Raw genomic sequence first — 22,390 nt, forward strand, 5'->3', positions numbered from 1 at the left:
TCCAAGAGGAGGAGCAGACTGGGGAGAAGAATAGTTCAGCATGGAGATTTAAGAAAATTGAGTTTCAAGAAGCCTGTGGGTCAGTATGGTATAAATGTCCAGTAGACAGTGTAGTATATGATTCTGGAGCCTGAGACAAAGAACTTACTTGGGGATATAGTCAGAATACAATAGTGGTTTGAACAAGGAAATCCAAGGAAGATCTGCTGAGTATGAAAAGCATACGACAAACAATGAGCCAAGGTGAATATTTACACTTAAGGGGGTAAAAAAGAGGAATCAGGAAAAAAAAAAAAATCAGAAAAGTCAGGGGGGAAAAAAAATAAGAATGTTGAACCAAATAGACAAGATGGTTTCTAAAAGAAGAGAGAGTGGTCATTGACAGAGGTACAACAGTCTTTGAGGAATATATAATGCTATGAATTTTAGTCCACCACATTATTGTTCAAGGCATTTCCATTTCTTAATTGATCTCCTCTGTACCACTCCCTGTCTGAGAGGAAATTCAACATCAGCTATTATTTCTTCTCCATCCTCTGTCAGTTTACATAAGAATCCCAAATTCATATGGTGCCAAAAAACCTGGGGAGGGGCCAAAATCTTAAGTGTACAGTGATCGTTGTCTCTATGTTATAATACAATTCTGGCTTCTCTGTGAATGGCAATATAATTAGGTCCCCCAACAAACATTCTAGATATGTCAACTAACATTAGGAAATGTAAGATCCTGGTTTTTTGTTTCTTGGTAAGTGTTTCGGGTGGAGGCAGAATACAAACTAACAAAAATGGAGAAAAATACTGTTGAAATGGAACACAGAATTTATAGTAGCATCAGGACTGGAGGAAGATTGATCAACAACCAGTGATATGCAGATGATACAACCTTGCTTTTCAAAAACGAAGCTGACATGAAGCACTTACTGATGAAGGTCAAAGACTATTCTACATAGTCCATATGTAATTCTGTACGGATTACACCTAAACATGAAGAACATAAAAATCCGCGTAACTGGACTGATGAAGAGCATCATGATAACTGGAGAAAAAACTGAAGTTGTCAACATTCAATGCCCATGGACATAGCAGTCAAGAAATCAAACAATGTATTGCATTAGGCAAATATGCTGCAAAAGACCTCTTTAAAGTGTTAAAAAGCAAAGATGTCACTTTGAGGACTAAGGTGCACCTGCAAACCATGGTCTTTTCAATCAGCTCATATGTATGTGAAAGAGAGACAATGAATAAGGAAGTCCAAAGAAGAATGGGTGCATTTGAATTGTAGTGTTGGCAAAGAACATTGAATACACCATGCACTGCCAGAAAAACAAACAAATCAGTCTTAAAAGAAATACAACCAGAGTGCTCCTTAGAAGGAAGAATGGCAAGACTTTGTCCTGTTTACTTTGGACGCCTCATCAGGAAAGACCAATGTGTAGAAAAGGACATCATGTTTGGTAAAGCAGAGGGTCAGCAAAAATGAGGGAAACCTTCAATGAAATGGATTGACACAATAGCCACAAAAATGGACTCAAACGTGCCAATGATCATGAGGATGGTACAGAGCTGGGCAACATTTTATTCTGTTATACACAAGGTCACCATGAGTCAGAGCTGAATCAAGAGCAACTAGCAAGAGTTGAAAATTACAGGTTAGCAACTCTTAGTGTTTAGGGGATACCCTGATAACTTCAGTTGACACCCTGATTACTTCCCAGCCTCGAGCCTAGAAACAACTATTTCAGTCATTTGAACATGAACAGTCCATTTCAAACTTGACTTTCTTATGAGCCTACATGTCTGTCCCAACCCCAGGATCAGTAGAAATTCCAGTTTTCAGGCTCATGATCCCAGTACTACTGCACAAAGAGCTTGCTTCTAGTAATTGTTCCTACTCGTAACTGGAGAAACCCTGATGGCATAGTGGTTAAGAGTTTGGCTGCTAACCAGAAATGTGGCAGTTCAAATCCACCAGGTGCTCCTTAGAAACCCTATGGGGCAGTTCTACTCTGTGCTATAGGGTCGCTATGAGTCAGAATCAACTCCCCGGCAATGGATTTGCTTTGGTTTGGTTTCCTCATAGTTCCAAAATGCATTATACCCAGCTTCAGTTTTTTTTTTTTTTCAGTGCTGCTAAGCAATTCTTTTACTCATCCTCAGTGTGTTCTCTTTTCCAAACATTTCCCTTCTCTCAAAGACTATTTCCCTTTTTCAAGCTTTCTACTTTTTTAATGCCCTCAATACTCTCATTCCTACCAAGTGAACTACTTTTCTCTCTTACAGAGAAAACTGACCTTGTAACTGGACTCATGAACAACCTCATGAAAAATGGACAAAAAATTGAAGTTGTCAATAGTTATGTCACTGCAGTTTCTGGGAAGGGTGGTGTACACATTGTGGTTCACGGACATTTCTTGTTTCACCTGGAACCACTCAACTAATTATTCTGCCTATGGACTTCCTTATTTCCAAATTTCTTTTTCTTTACATTCTTCCTTGGTCTTTCTCCTTTGACACTGACTGTAACAAGTATCATGATATAATTATATTAATACTTATACTCATGCTTCAGAGACATGAGAATGGGGCAAGCTCTTTCCAATTCCAAAGCCGTCGTATTTTCTGGCTCCTTCACCTGGAGTGTTCATTCCCAGCTCTTAGATGAGCGAGTCCTTCTGGTCCTTCTGATCACAGCTTGAATATTACCTCTTTCAAATAAGCTTTCTTTGATCACCCTCTCTAAAACCGATCTGCCCATCTTATTAAAGTCAATAAAATTAGATTATAGGAGGAGATCCAAGTACCAAGTTCCTTTCCTCCATTGAATTTACCATAATTCATATCTCTTTGTGTTTACTTCTTTATTGGCCAGCTCTCCCACTAGACTATAACCTCCACAAGGGCAGGGGTTACACCTGTTTTGTTTACCACTGCGCATCCAGGTTTCACAGGTGGTTTCCACATAGCGGGGACTACATAAATCCTCTAAATGAATCAAAAGAGTGATACACCCCATATAAAAGATCCCTGCTTTGGGAGGAGCAGTGTTCTGAGATTTTTATTCGCTTGGCTTATCACATTTGACCCTCACCACTAACATACCCCTCCCTTTTTTTTTTATACATGAAGCATTGAAAGGTTAAGTGCCTTGCCAAGAACACATGAGGCTAATTACTGGCAAAGCAGGAATTCCAATCTAATCTTTCTTTTCAAAAAGCCCTTACTTACACCATTTACTTCTGACACATGCTTGGGGTTGGAATAATAGTAAAATGAGATTTTAGTAAGGCGTGGCATATCTGAATCTGACACAAAGTGGTCCTTCATTTATGCTGTTCACTTCACCTACAAATTGCTTTCACACAGACAGCACGCATTTCATGAGCTGACCTACCCACAGGGATTCTTGAAAGGGGAAAGAAAAGTCATGACGCAGGCGTGTGTGGAAACACAGCTGCAATAATCCACGGCCTTTGTCTGCAACTGCCTGTCCCTGCGCACGGAACACATCGAGGAGCGAAAGCATAACCAGATTTTGTCCCTCTGCACGGGTCCCTAAAGTGGTCTTTGGTAGCGAAACTAGTGAAAATTAACCGAAAAGGAAGTAAACAAGACCTCACCCACTAGTCCTTTAAGGGGAAGCTGTGGTGTAAGTTTTGTCCCGGAACCCCGCCGCCCTCCCCAGGCCTGGGCTCAGAGCCAGACGATTGGTCTCTTCTCTCAGCTGCGCTTTCCCCTTCTATCTTCTCTGACTTCGCAGTCTGGCTTCTAGATGTGTTTGGGGAGGATGGGTGCTTCTTCTCCGAGGAGCCTGGAACCTCTCGGGCCGCCAGTCCTCTATCTCTCCTGCTCGCGAGGAGCCCTCCTGGCGGTCCTGGTGCTGCTCTCGCTGCCGGTGGCCTGGGGTGAGAAGGGAGTGGGCTGGGGAGCAGCCGGGCGGCACAGCATGGCAGGGCAGGGCGTCACCGCGCCGCGCCGGGCGCCAGGGTGGGTCCGAAACTGTGGCTTTAAATTGGCTAAGCGGTTCGAGAAGGCAGGTCGGGTTTCGGATTGCCCCTTTATACCAGAGACCTTGGTTGCCTTTGGGTAAGAGTCGCGTTTCGTTTGATAGGTATGACGCCTGGCGCAAAGGCAGCAGATGCTAAATCGGCGATGCGCAAAATTCTTTGCCTTCGTATATTAACCCTATGGAGTGGCTGTAGCAGAGTGTGGCGCTAATTGTAGGGAAAAAAAGTGGGTTTGGAAATTCAACAAACCTGGGTCCTAATCCTCAACAAACCTGGGTCCTAATCCTAGAAAGGAAACCTTGAGGAAAGTTACACCTGTCTGAATCTGTTTCCTTGTCTAGAAAGCCAGGGATACTGATATCTCTACCTCAGAGACTTGCTACCTAACTAGTACAAAAGGCAGGGACCCATTACCCAGCAAAGTGGGCACAGCGCTTCCCTTGCTTACCAAATCATCTGTAGTGAACTATGTCACATTTTTTCACTACATCAAAGATTCTGCTTCTAGGTACACCTGGCCTCTGTCTCTCTCCCAACCTTCCTACACAATCAAAGCCGCTTTTCAAATTTACAATCCCTGACAGGGACTGGTGAGCCAGTGAGCGAAGTAAACACAGGCTTACTTGTGCTTACTAATCTGATGTGGTGAAACCCGTGTGAAATTATTCACTACAGATTAGGAAGTAAGCCCGTGTTTACCTTGCTTATTGGGTTACCTGTCTCTGAAAGGTGTCAAGAGTCTAACAGTGCCTATTACTGAATCAATTTCTATCCCCCAGAGCCCTGGTGGACCAGTGATTAAAAGCTACAGCTACTAAGCAAAAAGTTGGCAGTTCGAGTCACTAGCTGCTCTTCGGAAACCATGTGGGGCAGTTCTACTCTGTCCTGTAGGGTCGCTATGAGTCGGGATCAACTTGACAGCAATGGGGTTCTTAACCATCACTTCTACGATTTTCTCACAAGGGTATCTGGCGAAGCAATCCTAGGGAAACCTGTCCTGCAAAAAATCATCAACATGCAACTCTTGAGAACCTCCTTTAAGACAGATTCTTTCCAAGCTTTTAGGGTTAGAAGGCAGGTGAAGCTCCAGAACTACCAAGTGTAACTAGTTGCAGGTAGAAGGGACTTTTCATGTATCTCCATTTTAGAGCTATAGTTCAGTACAAAAGAAAGCCTGTTATGCTATGGGAATTTTGAGTTCCATCTTCTCTTCCTCTTAACTTCAAATGTAACTAGGTAAACATCTTCAGTTAGGACTCTTCTTATTTTTGGCCTCCACAGAAGTCTTCTTGGCTGCTTAGACTCAAGAGCGTAAGTAACAGTCTTGATTCTTCTTGTCCAGCCTTTTCTTGACAACTCAGTGTTCACTCTTTTCCACTGCTAGCATCTTGCATTCATTATTTGATTGTACTTTCTCTACTTAGGGAAAAAGGAAAGAGGAAAGCAAAGTTTCCACAACAGTTGTTATTAATATTTTATTAATAGATATCAGCAAGTAAACTGTTAGGTGGAGAGATGTGATAAAACCTTAAATCTTATTTTCAGATGAAAAGTGTGCCAAGTAAGTTAAGAAGTCTGTTGTCAGTGCTTAGATAAGTTGTGGTCCTTGTGAGTATACAGTCCCTTCTTACTGGAAATGTGTTACGGTTTGCCATGTCTATTAAGCCATTGCTATGTCACTGCTATTTCCCCATGCCAGTCCTAAACTGTTAATTGCAATAAATATTTACTGAGGTTATCACAATAACCTCTAAATTGAAACAGCCTAGATTATCTAAAATTCACTTGTCAAAGTAATTTAAATGAAGAAAATGCTGAGGGAATACCTATAGTGTTTATGGTATTTCGGAGTTTAATGAAAGTGAGAGAAAGCTATGCTGCCAAGGTGTGTGCATGGAGAAGCAGGGTACTGTGGTTTTAGAAGTCTCTTTAACTAGGAGGCAAGGGCTGTGCTTTTTCCAGCCCCTGCCACTTACTAGAAGCCCTGGTGGTGCCATGGTTAAGCACTCCACTGCTAACCTAAAGGTTGGTGGTTTGAACCCACCAGCCACTCCACTGGAGAAAGATAAGGCAGTCTGCTTCTGTAAAGATTACAGCCTATAGGGTTCCTATGAGTCAGAATTGAATCGATGGCATGGCTTGGTTTTTTGGTTTTTGCCACTTACTAGCTGAAGGCCTTGGACCCAGCAAATCAATTAAGTAAATTGAATTAACATTCCTGACTTTCAGTGTCCATGTATATAAAATGAAGCTAATTAGCATTCTGCTAGCTGAGAGGGTAATTGTGAAAATCTGATGTGACAGTGTTTTGCAACCTGGAAAACCCCATGCATATCTAAGGAAGTCATGGGGCAGAACCTACAGGCGACAGGATGACCAAAAGGGAGGTATCTCAGCTGCAACGTTCAGGAAAGCTGAGTAGGAGGAACATGGCTTTGGTTGCACGTATGCAAAGATGAATACACAAATTAAGCATCGCTAGGACAGCGTTTGCAGGAGAAAGATGTGGCAGTCTGCCTCCCTAAAGACTTACAGCCTTGGAAACCCTATGGGGCAGTTCTACTCTGCTGTAGGGTGGGTTGCTATGAGCCTGAAGAATGAACTCCTTGGCAGTGGGTTGGGTTGGGATAGGACAGTGTTTAAAACAGGGCAAACTGCCCTCATCTGGTCCTTGTGTCAGGGTTTGGTCAATTATTCCTGTATGAAAAGGTTGTAAGAAAGGGAGTTCCAATTTGCTTTCTGTACTTTGTCATGTATTTCACTTTATGTTTGTCGAATGATTTATCGTTTTATCACCTAGCTTTATCTAAAATAAGCTTCACAAGTGGTTCTGCATGGAAGAAGTGAAGATAATTCTAACAATGCCAACACAAGCAAACTAGAAAATGGTAGCACTGCCACCCCTCCCCCACACACATAAAAACAAGCTTTTTGTAGGAGACATTAAGAGGAAGCAACTGTCAGTATAATCAGAACTGACCCAAAATTGGCAAAAACAACAACAAAAAGAAGCTGTCAGGTATCAAGAAGACTAACTGAAATACAGCTTCACATCTGCAATCCTTAAGAGAAAAAATCACTCTGACTTTATTTTGTCCTTAAGCTATTAATGGTAGTATTAAGTCATCGTGATTAGGAAGGCATTTTAAATGTTTTCTCATCTGTATTACATTTTTTAAAATTTCTACTTTTGTATATAGTGGACATAATATATTAATGTACATATATAATTTTTAAAACTGTATTTCGACAGCGCATGCTTTTTTTTTTTTAAGTCATAAAGGTGCTCAGTGGTTAAGAGCTACAGCTGCTAACCAAAAGGTCGGCAGTTTGAATCCACCAGGCACTCCTAGGAAACTCTATGGGGCAGTTCTACTCTGTCCTGTAGGGTCACCGCTGTGTGTCGGAATCTACTCAAAGGCAACAGGTTTGGGGTTTTCGTTTGTTTGTTTTAAAGGTGCTTAAGCAAAACATCTGCAGGCCCCTTTATTAAAGCAGAGAATCTGTAGACTGGGGAGCAGCGTATACCTTAGGTTGACAGCGCAGGTCTGAATAAAAAAAGCCAAGCCAAACCTATTGCTGTAGAGTCGATTCTGACTCATAGTGACTCTAGGACTGCCCCACAGGGTTTCCAAGGAGCACCTGGTAGATTGGAACTGCTGACCTTTTGGTTAGCAGCTGTAGCTCTTAACCACTATACCACCAGTGTTTCCTGTCTGAATAAAGACAGGGAAATAATCATGAGTAAATTGTGCATACAGCATAGAACAAATCAACCAAGCTTGAATGGAAGATTTGAATCAGGAGTATTTGAAAGTTGGGCTGTGTCATTCAAGATGGCATACACACCCATTTGTTGTTAGGTGCTATTGAGTCGGCTCCGACTCATAGCCACCCTATGCACAACAGAATGAAACTCTGCCCGGTCCTGCACCGTTCTAACAATCGTTATTCTTGAGCCATTGTTGCAGCCACTGTGTCAATCCATCTCGCTGAGGATCTTCCTCTTTTTCACTGACCCTCTAATTTACCAAGCATGATGTCCTTTTCTAGGGACTGGTCTCTCCTGATAGCATGTCCAAAGTACATGAAATGAAGTCTCACCACCCTCTAGGGAGGATTCTGGCTGTAATTCTTCCAAGACAGATTTGTTCGTTCTTTTAGCAGTCCGTGGTATATTCAGTATTCTTCACCAACACCATAATTCAAAGGCTTCAATTCTTTCTCAGTATTCCTTATTTGCTGTCCAGCTTTCCCATGCATGTGAGGCGAATGAAAATACTGTGGCTTGGGTCAGGTGCACCTCAATGCCCAAAGTGACATTTTTGCTTTTGAACACTTTAAAGAGGTCTTTTGCAACATATTTGCCCAATGCAATACATTGTTTGATTTCTTGACTGCTGCTTCCATAAGCATTGATTATAGATCCAAGTAAAATGAAATCTTTGACAACTTCAATCTTTTCTCCATTTATCACGTATAATGTTGCTTATTGGTCCAGTTGTGAGGATTTTTATTTTCTTTATGTTGAGGTTTTTTTTGTTTTTTTATGTTGAGGTATAATCCGTAAAGAAGGCGGTTGTCTTTGATCTTCATCAGTAAGTGGTTCAAGTCCTCTTTCAGCAAGCAAAGGTGTGTCATCTGCATATCACAGGTTAATAGTCTTCCTTCAATCCTGACGCCACATTCCACTTCATTATAGTCCAGTTTCTCAGATTATTTGCTTAGCATACAGAATAAGTATGATGAAATGATACAACCTTGATGTACACTTTTCTGATTTTAAACCACACAGTATCCACTTGTTCTTTTCAAACAACTTCTGCTTGGTCTAGGTATAGGTTCCACATGAGCACAATTAAGGGCTCTGGAATTCCCGTTCATAGCAGTGTTATCTATAATTTGTTATGATCCACATAGTCAAATGCTTTCGTGTAGCCAATAAAACACGGGTAAACATCTTTCTGGTATTCTCTGCTTTCAGCCAAGATCCATCTGACATCAGCAATGATATCCCCTGTTCCATCTCCTCTTCTGAATCCGGCTTGAATTTCTGGCAGTTCCCTGTCAATGCGCTGCTGCAACTGCTTTTGAATTATCTTCAACAAAATTTTATTTACGTATGATATTGTTCAATAATTTCTACATTCTGTTGGATGACCTTTCTTTGTAATGGGCAAAAATATGGGTCTCTTCCAGTCAGCTGGCCAGGTAGCTGTCTTTGAAATTTCTTGGCATAGATGACTGAGTACTTCCAGCACTGAATCCATTTGTTGAAACATCTCAGTTGGTATTCTATCAATTCCTGGAGCCATATACCCACTAGAATGGCTAAGAGTAAAAATACTGACAACACCAACTCTTGGCAATAATGTGATGCAAGTGGAAATCTTATATGCCACTCATGGGCAGATAAAATGGCACAACCACTTTGGAAAACAGTTCGGCAGTTTTTTAAAAAGTTAAAAATGCACCTATCATATATGGCTCAGTCATTTTACTCCTACATATTTACCCAAGAGAAACAAAAGCATATTTGTATATGAGTTTTCATGGCAGCTGTATTTGTAATAGCCAATAGCTGGAAACAACCCATATGCCCTTCAGCAGGTGAATGGATAAACAAACTGAGGCATATCCATACAATTAACTATTACTCAACAACAACAACAAAATTTTTTATATATGAAAAAACTTAGATGAATATCAAGACAACTTTGTTGTGTGAAAGCCAGACCAAATAAAGAGTGCAAAGTGAATGATAGATTGCAGTTATATGAAATTCTGGAAAGCCAAATCACTGTGTAGTAATAGAAAACAGGTGGACAGTTGCCTGGAGAAGGAGGTGTAGGGATGGATAGCTTACAAAGGGATGTGAGGAAATTTGGGGAAGATAATGAAAACATCTTGATTGTGGTGATAGCTTCATAGGTGCATAAATATGTCAAAACTAAAAAAAATACATACTTTAAATACATGTAAATTTTGTATGCAAATTATACTTTATACTTGTACATTTTCATTATTATAGATACTATTCCTAGACCTCTGGCAAGAATTTTAGATAATTAAAAGAAAGGAATGTCATTCCAAGAATAGTTCATTCCAATTTGCTTTGTTGTTTTAGACCTCTCTCTAGCCTCTCCTTATGAGCCCTGCTGTGACATTCACCTTCTCCCAGTTAAACTCTTGGCACCAGGAGTTTCACTTGGATTCACTTCCTTTGTCTACCATCAATAGATTAAACAATAATCAAAATAATCAGAGAAAACATTTGAAAAACTATATTGTCTGTACAAAAGAGACAGTATAAATATTCAGAAACAGAATGGATGAATATAAACGGGTGGACAAAATGCCATGCAAAAACTAACCAAAAGAAAACGGTGGAGGTGGGGCCAAGATGGCGGAGTAGTCAGATGCTTCCAGTGGTCCCTCTTACAGCAAAGACTCAAAAAACAAGTGAATTGATTATATATATGACAAGCTAGGAACCCCGAACATCAAAGGCAAAGTTAAGAAATAGGACTGAGTGATGGGGGAGGGAGAAATGGTGCAGAAGCAACGAGGAGTTGCTGAGTCAGAGGGAGCACCTCAGCCCCAATTCCCTGCTGCAACCATGGTGGGGCTGGTGGTAGTATTTAGGACACAGTGCTTCAGCAAAAGCAAGTGAAGCGGCGTAGCCCTGATCCCCTGGTGTGATCATGGCAGGGCTAGCAGTAGTCTTCGGGGACATAGCTGCTTCAGCGAAACAAGGCAAAGTGGCACACCCCTGATCCCCTGGTGCAACTGTGGCATGGCTGGCTGTGGCATTCAGGATGCGCCTGCTTCAGTGAAAGAAGGCAGATAAGGTGGTGCAGCCCCAAACCCCTGGCACGACTGCAAGGTGTCCAAGCCAGCACACAGAATCTATGCAAACCTATAGAATCTGAGTTAAAACAGTGCTCTTGGTACAAGATAAGTGATTCTATCTAACTTACTGCACGGATCTGATAGCTCCTTCTTTTGAAAGAACTCTCACCTGTCTATCTGATCCCTCCTCCCTCTTCCCCACCTGACTTCAGTAAGAGTTGATTTCCCTGGGCCTGAGTTAGGTCCTGCTGCACTCCCTGAGCCATTCTCCCAGAGCTGGAGAAGGAACAAGTTAACAAACGGGAAAAATACTCTGCTGACTCCCCTAATCTGGAAACTCAGAGCAGAAGTGGCTCCTGTCCAGGCGCAAGTGGTCCACAGGCTTTCTCTTTCACTCCTGCATGGATCCAGGTGGCCCCATTACAGCCGATAGGATCTGGCTGCTATATTGCAAAGGTGAATCTGTTTGAGGTCTGACTGTAACTGTTTCAGCTGTGCAGTGGAGAGGCATGTTTTTGACATTTGATACTGTTCTGCCTGTTAAACAGGACCCTCACCTACCCACAGCAGGGGCCTGAGGATAGGTGGCTCCACCCACGCCACCCAGCCACCTGTGACAGAGGTCCAAGGATAAGCGGTGCTTTCCAGTCCTTACAGTTAAAAGCATTGGGTGCCTATGGTATGGCTGCAGATCCCACCCACCAGAGCGCTCTACAGAACAGGGACATGCCTTCCTCATAGACACTTGGGGGAAGGTTGTCAGTCCCCTGCCTTTCTCAAAGTGTGACCGCCTGCTGCAACAAGAAACCTATAAATACACCAATCACCACTGCCCCTCTAAGATTGTAGGTGAGAGCCTTCACCACACACTAGGTGACCGACTACCTGGACCCCTGAGCTGAATCTATATAAGAATAGCGAATGCACTCCTAGGCTCGTATACCTGGTAACAGGTCTAGCCATCTGGTGACAGGATATTAGTGCTTCAAAGGCTCCGATAATCAAGTTAGCTCACTCTAGTAGCGTATTCAGGTATACCAAAACAAAACAAAACAAGAAGGTAGGATGCAGTGAGAAAACATAAAATAAATTAATACAATAACTTATAGATGGCTCAGAGACAACAGCTGATATCAAATCATATAAAGGAGCAGACCATGATTTCTTCAACAAACTCCCAAAACAAAGAATAAAGGAATCTTCCAGATGAAGATGTATTCCTGGAATTACCAGATGTAGAATACAAAAGTTTAATATACAGAACTCTGCAAGACATCAGGAAGATTAGGCAAAATGCAGAAAAAGACAAGCAGCATACAGATAAAGCAGTCAAGGAAATTAAGAAGATTATTCAAGAACATAATGAAAAATTTAATAGGCTGCAAGAATCCATAGAGAGACAGCAATCAGAAATTCAGATGATTAACAATAAAATTTCAGAATTATACAACTCAGTAGAAAGTCAGCAGAGCAAAATTGAGGAAATGGAGGTCAGAATTAGCAAGACAGAAGAAAAAACACTTGGCAACAATATATTTGAAGAAAAATCAGATAAAAGAATTAAAAAAAAAAATTGAAGAAACCCTAAGAATCATGTGGGACTCTATCAAGAGAAACAGCCTATGAGGAATTGCAGTACCAGAACAGGGAGGGATAACAGAAAATACAGAGAGAATTGTTGAAGATTTGTTGGCAGAAAACTTCCCTGACATTCTGAAAGATGAGAAGATACCTATCCAAGATGCTCATCGAACCCCATACAAGGTAGATCCCAAAAGAAACTCACCAAGACATAACCAAACTTGCCAAAACCAAGATAAAGAGAAAATTTTAAGTGTGGCCAGGGATAAATGAAAAGTCACCTACGAAGGAGAGTCAATAAGAATAATCTCAGACTGCATGGCAGAAACCATGCAGGCAAGAAGGCAATGGGATAATATATATAATGCATTGAAGGAAAAAAGTTGCCAGCCAAAAATCATATATCCAGCAAAACTGTCTCTCAATTATGAAGGTGAAATTAGGACATGTCCAGATAAACAGAAGTTTGGGGAGTTTTCAAAAACCAAACCAAAACTACAAGAAATAATAAAGGGAATTCTCTGGTTAAAAAAATCAATAATATCAGGTATCAACCCAACGCTAGAACACAGGACAGAGCAACCAGATATCAACCCAGATAGGGAAATCACAAAAATAAATCAAGATAAAAAAAAATCAAAACACGGAATCAGCAATGTCATTATGTAAAAGATGACAATATTAAATCAATAACCCACCCACCCACTGCCGTCAAGTCGATTCTGACTCATAGCGACCCCATATGACAGAGTAGAACTGCCTTATAGAGTTTCCAAGGAGCACCTGGTGGATTTGAACTGCCGACCTCTTGGTTAGCAGCCGTAGCACTTAACCACTACGCCACCAGGGTTTCCTAAATCAATAAAAAGGGACTAATAAAATAATCATAGATCTTTCATATGGAGAAGAAATCAAGGTGATATAGGGTTATAGAAAAATAGGGGTAAATATTAAGGTAACCACAAAGGAGACTAACAATCCTACACATCAAAATAAAATACAAGAAAACATAAAGACTCAGCAAAAAAAATCAACAACAATGAAAAACAGGAACACACAACATGCAAAGAAAAACTACTCAGCACAAAAAATTTCAGTGAAAAAAAGGAACTCAACAACACACCAAAAAAGACATCAAAATGACACAACTGAACTCATACCTATCCATAATCATGCTGAGTATAAATGGAATAATAAAGAGACAGAGAGTAGAACAATGGATAAAAAAAAAATTCATCTATATGCTGAATACAAGAGACACACCTTAGACTTAAAGACACAAACAAACTAAAACTCAAAGGATGGAAAAAGACATATCAAGCAATTAAAAAAAAAGCAGGGGTGGCGATACTAATTTCTGACGAAACAGATTTCAAAGTTAAATCTACCACAAAGGATAAGGAAGTACACTATATAATAATATGTGCTATGTGATTAAAGGGATGATATACCAGGAAGACATTACCACATTAAATATCTATTCACCCAATGACAAGGCTGCAAGATACTTAAAACAAACTCTAACAGCATTGAAAAGCAAAATAGACAGCTCTACACTAACAGTAGGAGACTTCAACAAACCACTTTCAGTGAAAGACAGAACATCCAGAAAGAAGCTCAATAAAGACAGAAGCGCTAAATGCCACAATCAACCAACTTGACCTCTTAGACATATACGGAACACTCCACCCAACAGCATCCAAGTATAATTTCTTTTCCAACGCACATGGAACATTCTCTAGAAGAGATCACATATTAGGCCATAAAGCAAGCCTTAAAAATCCAAAATATTACAAAGATTCTTCTCTGAACATAAAGCCATAAAACTAGAAGTGAACAACAGAAAAAACAGGGAAAAGAAATCAAACACATGGAAACTGAACAACACTTTGCTCAAAAACCATTGGCTTATAGAAGAAATTAAGGACAGAATAAAGAAATTCATAGAATTCAATGAGAATGAATAAATGCACACATACAAAAAGAAGAAAAGGTCAAAACCAAAGAATTATCCCTACAATTTGATCAAATAGAGAGCAACAAAAGAAACCCTCAGGCACCAGAAGAAAGCAAATAATAAAAATTAGAGCAAAATTAAATGAAATAGAGAACAGAAAAACAACTGAAAGAGTTAACAAGACCAAAAGCTGGTTCCTTGAAAAGAGTAACAAAACCAATAAACCATTAGCCAGACTAACTAAAGAAAAACAGGAGACGAAGCGAATAATTCGAATAAGAAATGAGATGGGCAATATCACAACAGACCCAACTGAAATTAAAAGAAACATAACAGAATACTATGAAAAACTGTACTCTAGCAAGTTTGAAAACCTAGAAGAAATGGACAAATTTCTAGAAACACACTACCTACCTAAACTAACACAAACAGAGGTAAAACAACTAAAAAAAAAAATAACAAAAGAAGAGATTGAAAAAGTAATTAAAAAACTCCCAAAAACAAAACAAACAAAAAAACCCTGTCCCTGATGGCTTCACTGGAGAATTCTACATTCAGAGAAGAGTTAACACCACTACTACTAAAGGTATATCAGAGCATAGAAAAGAACGGAATACTCCCAAACTCATTCAATGAAGCCAGCATATCCCTGATACCAAAACCAGGTAAAGACACCGCTGAAAAAGAAAATTACAGACCTATATCCCTCGTGAACTTAGATGCCAAAATCCTCAACAAAATTCTAGCCAACAGAATTCAACAACATATCAAAAAAAGAATTGATCATGACCAAGTGAGATTCATACCAGGTACGCAGGGATGGTTCAACATTAGAAAAACAATCAATGTAATCCATGTAAATTAAACAAAACACAAGATCCACATGATCTTATCAGTTGATGCAGAAAAGGCATTTGACAAAGTCCAACACACTTTCATGATAAAAACTCTCAGCAAAATAAAAATAGAAGGAAAATTCCTCAACATAATAAAAGGCATTTGTACAAAGCCAACAGCCAACATCATCCTAAATGGGGAGAGACTGAAAGCATTCCCCTTGAGAACAGAAACCAGACAAGAATGCCCTTTATCACCACTCTTAATCAACATTAAGCTGGAGGCCCTAGCCAGAGCAATTACACTAGATAAAGAAATAAAGGGCATCCAAATTGGTGAAGAAGAAGTAAAAGTATCTCTATTTGCAGATGACATGATCTTATACACAGAAAAACCTGAAGAATCCTCAAGAAAACTACTGAAACTAAAAGAAGAGTTTAGCAGAGTATCAGGATACAAGATAAACATTCATAAATCAGTTGGAGTCCTCTACATCAACAAAGAGAATGCCGAAGAGGAAAATAGCCCCTAAGACGATAAAATACTTAGGAATAAATCTAACCAGAGACATATAGACCTATGCAAAGAAAACTATAAGACACTACTGCAGAAAACCAAAAGAGACCTACATAAGCCGAAAAACATACCTTGCTTGTGGATAGGAATACTCAACATTGTAAAAATGTCTATTCAACTCAAAGTGATTTATAGATACAATACAATCCCAATCCAAATACCAATGACATTTTTTAATGAGATGGGGAAACAAATCACCAACTTCATATGGAAGGGAGAGAGGCCCTGGATATGTAAAGCATTACAGAAAAAGAACAACAAAGTGGGAGGCCTCACACTACCTGATTTTAGAACCTAATATACCACCAGAGTAGTCAAAACAGCCTGGTACTGGTACAACAACAGATACATAGACCAATGGAACAGAATTGAGAATGCAGACACAAATCCATCCACCTATGAGCAGCTGTTATTTGACAAAGGCCCAAAGTCCATTAAATGGTGTTGGCATGACTGGATATCCCTCTGCAAAAAAATGAAACAAGACCCATACCTCACACCATGCAAAAAAACTAACTCAAAATGGACCAAAGACCTAAATATAAAATCTAAAACGATAAAGATCATGGAAGAAAACACAGGGACAATGCTAGGAGCCCTAATATATGGCATGAACAGTATACAAAACATTACGAACAATGTACAAACACCAGAAGAGAAATTAGATAACTGGAGCTCCTAAAAGTCAAACACCTACACTCATCCAAAGGCTTCACCAAAAGAGTAAAAAGACTACCTATAGACTGGGAAAAAGTTTTTAGCTTTGACATTCTGATCAGCGTCTTATCTCTAAAATCTACGTGATATTGCAAAGACTCAACAACAAAAAGACAAATAGCCCAATTAAAAAATGTGCAAAGGATATGAACAGGCACTTCGCTAAAGAAGACATTCAGGCTGCTGACAGATACGTGAGGAAATGCTCATGATCATTAGCTATCAGAGAAATGCAAATCAAAACTACAATGAGATTCCATGTCACCCCAACAAGACTGGCATTAATCCAAAAAGCACAAAATAATAAATGTTGGAAAGGTTTTGGAGAGACTGGAACACAGAGACTGGTGGGAATGTAAAATGTTACAACCACTTCGGAAATCGATTTGGCGCTTCCTTTAAAAGCTAGAAATAGAACTATCATTAAAAAAAAAAAAAAAAAAACCGTTGCTATAGAGTTGATTCTGACTCATAGTGACCATTTAGGACAGGGTAGAACTGCCCCATAGGGTTTCTAAAGAGTGCCTGGTGGATTTGAACTGCCAACCTTTTGATTAGCAGCCATAGCACTTAACCACTATGCTACTAGGGTTTCCAGAACTATCATACGACCCAGCAGTTCCACTCCTTTGAATATACCGTAAGGAAATAAGAGCCTTTACACAAACAATTACATACATACCCACATTTATTGCAGCACCATTTACAATAGCAAAAAATGGAAGCAACTAAGGTGATGAATGGATAAATAAATTATGATATATTCACACAATGGGATACTACGCATCGATTAAGAACAACGATGAATATGTGAAACGTTTCATAACATGGAGGAATCTGGAAGGCATTATACTAACTGAAATTAGTCAACTGCAAAAGGACAAATATTGTATGAGACCACTATTACAAGAACTCTAGAATAAGTTTAAACACAGAAGAAAATATTCTTTGACGGTTATGAGGGTAGAGAGGGAGGGAGAGGGATATTCACTTACTAGATAGTAGACAAAATTTTTTTTAGGTGAAGGGAAGGGCAACACACAACACAGGGATAGTCAGTACAACTGGACTAAACCAAAAGCAAACAAGTTTCCTGAATACAACCAAATGCTTCGAAGGTCAGAGTAGCAAGGGCAGGGGTTTGGGGACCATGGTTTCAGGGGACATCTAGGTCAGTTGGCACAACAAAATCTATTAAGAAAATGTTCTGCATCCCTATTTGGTGAGATGCATCTGGGGTCTTAAATGCTAGCAAGTGGCCATCTAAGATGCATCAATTGGTCTCAACCCACCTGGAGCAAAGGAGAATGAAGAACACCGAAGACATATGGTAAAGATGAGCCCAAGATACAGAAAAGGCCACGTAAACCAGAGACCCTATAAGCCTGAGACCAGAAGAACTAGATGGTGCCCAGCTACATCTCATCACTGCCCTGAAAGAGAGCACAACAGAGAATCCCTGATGGAGCGGAACAGTGGGGTGCAGATCTCAAATTCTCGTAAAAAGATCAGGCTTAATGGCCTGACTGAGACCAGAGGGACCCTGACAGTCATGGTCTTTAGACCCTTTGTTAGCCCAAGACTGGAACCATTCCCAAAGCCAACTCTACAGACAGGGATTGGCCTGGAATATAAGATAGACAGTGATACTGTAAGGAGTGAGCTTCTTGGCTCAAGTAGACACTTGAGACTATGTGGGCAACTCCTGTTTGGCAGTGAGATGAGAAGGAAGAGGGGGCAGGAGCTGGTTAAATGGACACAGGAAATATAGGGTGGAGAAGAGGAATGTGCTGTCTCATTAATGGGAGAGCAGCTAGGAGTACAGAGCAAGGTGTGTATAACTTTTTGTATGAGAGACTGACTTGATTTGTAAACTTTGATCTAAAGCACAATCAATCAATAAATAAAAGAAAACTGGTTTGGCAAATGCAGCACTATAATAATCTTTGTCTTTAAATCATCATTGTGTGTTTACATTTACTACAATTATTGATATCCAAAAAAAAAAACAAACCCAGTGCCTTCGAGTTGATTCCAACTCATAGCGACCCTACAGGACAGAGTAGAGCTGCCCCATAGAGTTTCCAAGGAGTGCCTGGAGGATTCGAACTGGGGACCGTTCGGTTAGCAGCTGTAGCACTTAACCACTATGCCACCAGGGTTTCCAATTATTGATATATTGGGGATTAAATCTACCATTTTACTATTTGTTTTTTATGTGCTACAAATATAGTAGACAAAGTAGAATTTGGGGTAAGATTCATTATTAGAGATAAAGAGGTATTTTATGTTAAAAGCATCGATCTACCACAAAATATAACAATTTAAAGTTTTATGAACCTAAAATATACTTTAGCTATCTAACATATTTATTATATACTGTATTAGTATATAATATATGTTGTTTTAGTTGCCATCAAGTCACCTCCGACTCCTAGTGATCTTATGTATAACAGAATGAAACGTTGTCTGGTCCTGAACTATCTCCATGATCTTTCATGTGTTTCAGCCCATTGTATCAATCCATCTCATTGAAGAGTTCCCTCATTTTTGCTGACTCTCTTCTTTACCAAGCATGATATCCTTTTCTAGTGATTGGTCTTTCCTGATAATGTGTCCAAAGTAAACAAGAAGTGTCACCATCTTCATTTCTAAGGAATATTGTGGTTGTATTTTTTTTATTTAAGACTGACCTGCTCATTCTTCAGGCAGCCCATGGTATATTCAGTATTCTTTGTCAACACTACAATTTGAATGCATTAATTCCTCTTCTGCCTTCTTTTTTCTTTGTCCAGATTTTGCATATATATGAGGTGACTGAAAAGACCGTGGCTTGGGTCAGGTGCACCTCAGTCATCAAAGTGACATCTTTGCCTGTTAGTACTTTAAAGAGGTCTTTTGCAGCAGATTTGCCCAGTGTAAAACATCAAGCGATTTCTTGACTGCTGCTTCCATGGGCATTGATTATTGATTTTATATGTATATATATGTAAAATTATATATATATGGTAAAATTTCATATAATATGTAAAAATTTAAAATATGCAGAATTAGAAGAAGAAATAGACATCATATGGGGTTTTCAGATACACCTCTTTTACTGTCTGGTAGAATAAGCAGACTCCCCCCATCAATAAGTATCTAGAAGACTTGAACAAATATGATTCACAAGCTGGACCTCACAGACATGCAGAGAACCCTACACCCAACTACTACCGTACATGCATTTTTTGTAACTACACGATACATAGGTACCATATGCTGAGCCAAAAAAAATAATCAATTTCAAAAATCAATAATAAATACAGAGGAAAAAAATTCCACAAGTGTTTGTAAATTATTCAAAAATAGTTCTAAATAAATCACAGGTCAATGAAAAATCAAAATGGCAATTATCAAATATTTTGTACTAAAAAAAGGAAAATATGATGGATAAAAACTTGTGGGATGCAGATAAATATGTGTCTAGCATAAAAATAGTAGTCTTACTTGCTTATTTCAAGAGTCTCAGTTTGGTATACACACACCAAAACATCAACCAGGTTAACAACTTCCACATTTTATAACTCAAATGACATTGATTATATTTTTCATGTTGTGCCACCATTACTGCTATCCTTTTCCAAAATATTCCACCACCATTAACTCAATGCCCCCCAGACAAAAACTCCCCTCTTTCCCCTCCCTCCTACCCTGGTTAACTATTAATAATCTTTGATTTCTATATATTTGCTTATTTTATATAAGTGAGATCACACAGTATTTTTCCTTTTGTGATTGACTTATTTCGCTCAGCATGATGTTTTCAGGTTCATCCACATTTGTCATGTATCAGAACTACATTGCTCTTTGCTATAAACTTCTTCAGATGATTCTTGTATTTTTTTAGATTTTAGCTTGTCGTATTTTCTAAAATAAGCATGTTGTTGCCGTTAGTTGCCATCAAGTCGATTCCAACTCATACCAACCCCATCCGTGCAGGGTATAACTGTGTTCCATAGGGTTTTCAAGGCTGTGAACTTTCAGGAGCAGATCACCAGGCCTATCTTCTGAAGCCTTGGAAAAGAGTACCGATAATGGCATCAACAAAGCCAAGAGTTGGTTCCTTGAAGACTAACAAAATTTATCATCTCTGGCCTCAATTCACCCTCCATAATTTAAACTAATGTAGTGTGAGTTGTGGAGAAGAACAACGGCAAAAAAAAAAAAAAAAAAACAGAAAAGAAGTGAATCCTGAAGTAAAATGATGATATTTTTCCATCAGATATTTCTTCTTGATTACATGTTGTTTGACTCCACATGATATTTCTACTAGTTTAATTTCAATCTACTGGGCTGTGAGGGGAAATAGCTGAGTTTAGTATTTAATTCAAAATATGAATCCAAAAATATGTGCTTTCATAAAGGGAAGTGTAGCTTTAGTTGTTGGGACTTTGTTTTCTCCTTATGTTGAAATGTTTGACAACAGACTTAAAACAGTGATGACTACTATTCAGGGCTGGAAAAAGGCTTGGAGTCCTCTCACAAACCCTTTAGGTATGGGTGGACCACCGAGAGTGAAATGGATAGCAAAGTGCAGGAGCATATCTTGATATGCTGAACCAGTTGCCGTTGCGTTGATTTCAACTCACGGTGACCGTATCTGTGTAAGAGTAGAACTGTACTCCATAGGGTTTTTGGTGGCTGATTTTTTGGGTGTATTGCCAGGCCTTTCTTCTGAGGTATCTCTGGGTAGACCTGAACCTCCAACCTTTCAGTTGGCAGCCAAGAGCATTACCTATTTGTACTACCAAGGGACTACCTTGATACACTAAGAGAATGATAAATAAGGAAGGGATAGATGAAGTCTGAGCACAGGTACTTTCTGATTAACTAAAAGTTGAAGCTACGAAAGACCAGATATAGCTAATAACCTTCAAAATAGCAGGGGCATTTTTATGGATGGTTGCTGAAAGAAAAGTATTCCTTTTGCCGTTACTAAATTGTTCTTTTTCTCTTTGATCACATCTATGAAGTATATTGGAGAGAAAGAGGAAGTGGAGTTGAAGTTTCTCTGTTAACTTCGGTGTTGCTGTGGTCTTGCTCTCCAGGTCAATGCAAGACCCCAGAATGGTTTCCATTTGCTAAGCCTGTAAACCTGACTGATGAGCCTGAGTTTCCCATTGGGACATATTTGAAGTATGAATGCTACCCTGGATACTACAGGAGGCCGTTGCCGCCACTCATTTGCTTAGGAAACTCGACCTGGTCAAGCATAGAAAACGTCTGTAAACGTGAGTAACTCTGGACTGCGTACTCCTCAGTGTCAATCAAACATCCCTTAGATTGGGTTCAATTCATTCAAATTTTGGAACTAAGACACATATGACTTAACAAGTTTTCCCAGTGTATAATTGATGTGGAAGTAACCCTTGTAGATCATATCTTCTTTCTGCTTTGAGTTCCCAGCCTTTCATTACAAGTTCGTTTCATGAGACATGGCCATCACAAGGCATGATTGAGGGAAAATCCCCATTCACTAGTGGTCTCCCACTTTAATGACTGAAACTAATGAATGACTCCAGACATGTTAAGTATATCGTGTATTGACTCAGGACAGGAAAGAAAAGTATATTGAAAACTAAGTGGGGAGAAAATCCCAGGTTTTGAGACTTTTGAATTATACTAGTTGAATGAGAGTGTAACAGTTTAGTAATAAACATTACATTTTTCTGGGAGGCTCAATGTGGGGATTAGACAGATCTGGACAGGACAGGTGGATAATCCTGAGGCAGCCTAGTAAGTTTCTCAAGGTGGTAAATTCTGTGGAACCATCAGAGCTACAAATACTCTTCAGGAAGCTACAGTCAGGTTGGTACCTTCCGTA

General features: G+C 39.5%; 1 protein-coding gene across 8 annotated transcripts in view; it reads left to right on the forward strand.

Annotated features, from left to right (window-relative positions):
- The first annotated feature begins 3,692 nt into the window (after window positions 1-3,692).
- LOC126061336 (complement receptor type 1-like) overlaps window positions 3,693-22,390 on the forward strand; it is a 130,689-nt gene continuing 111,991 nt past the window's right edge. For 6 of the 8 annotated variants that reach the window (XR_007513767.1, XM_049857835.1, XM_049857837.1 and 3 more), the window contains exons 1-2: window positions 3,693-3,902; window positions 21,615-21,797. Coding sequence is in view for 6 of the 8 variants with exons in the window: in XM_049857835.1 (XP_049713792.1) it covers window positions 3,770-3,902; window positions 21,615-21,797 (316 nt within the window). In the remaining 2 variants the exon portion in view is untranslated. The remainder of the gene's footprint in view (window positions 3,903-21,614; window positions 21,798-22,390) is intronic. The other 2 variants (XR_007513768.1, XM_049857836.1) reach the window with 1 other exon arrangement.

This window comes from Elephas maximus, chromosome 18 (genome assembly GCF_024166365.1).
Source record: "Elephas maximus indicus isolate mEleMax1 chromosome 18, mEleMax1 primary haplotype, whole genome shotgun sequence".
Taxonomy (NCBI): domain Eukaryota; kingdom Metazoa; phylum Chordata; class Mammalia; order Proboscidea; family Elephantidae; genus Elephas; species Elephas maximus.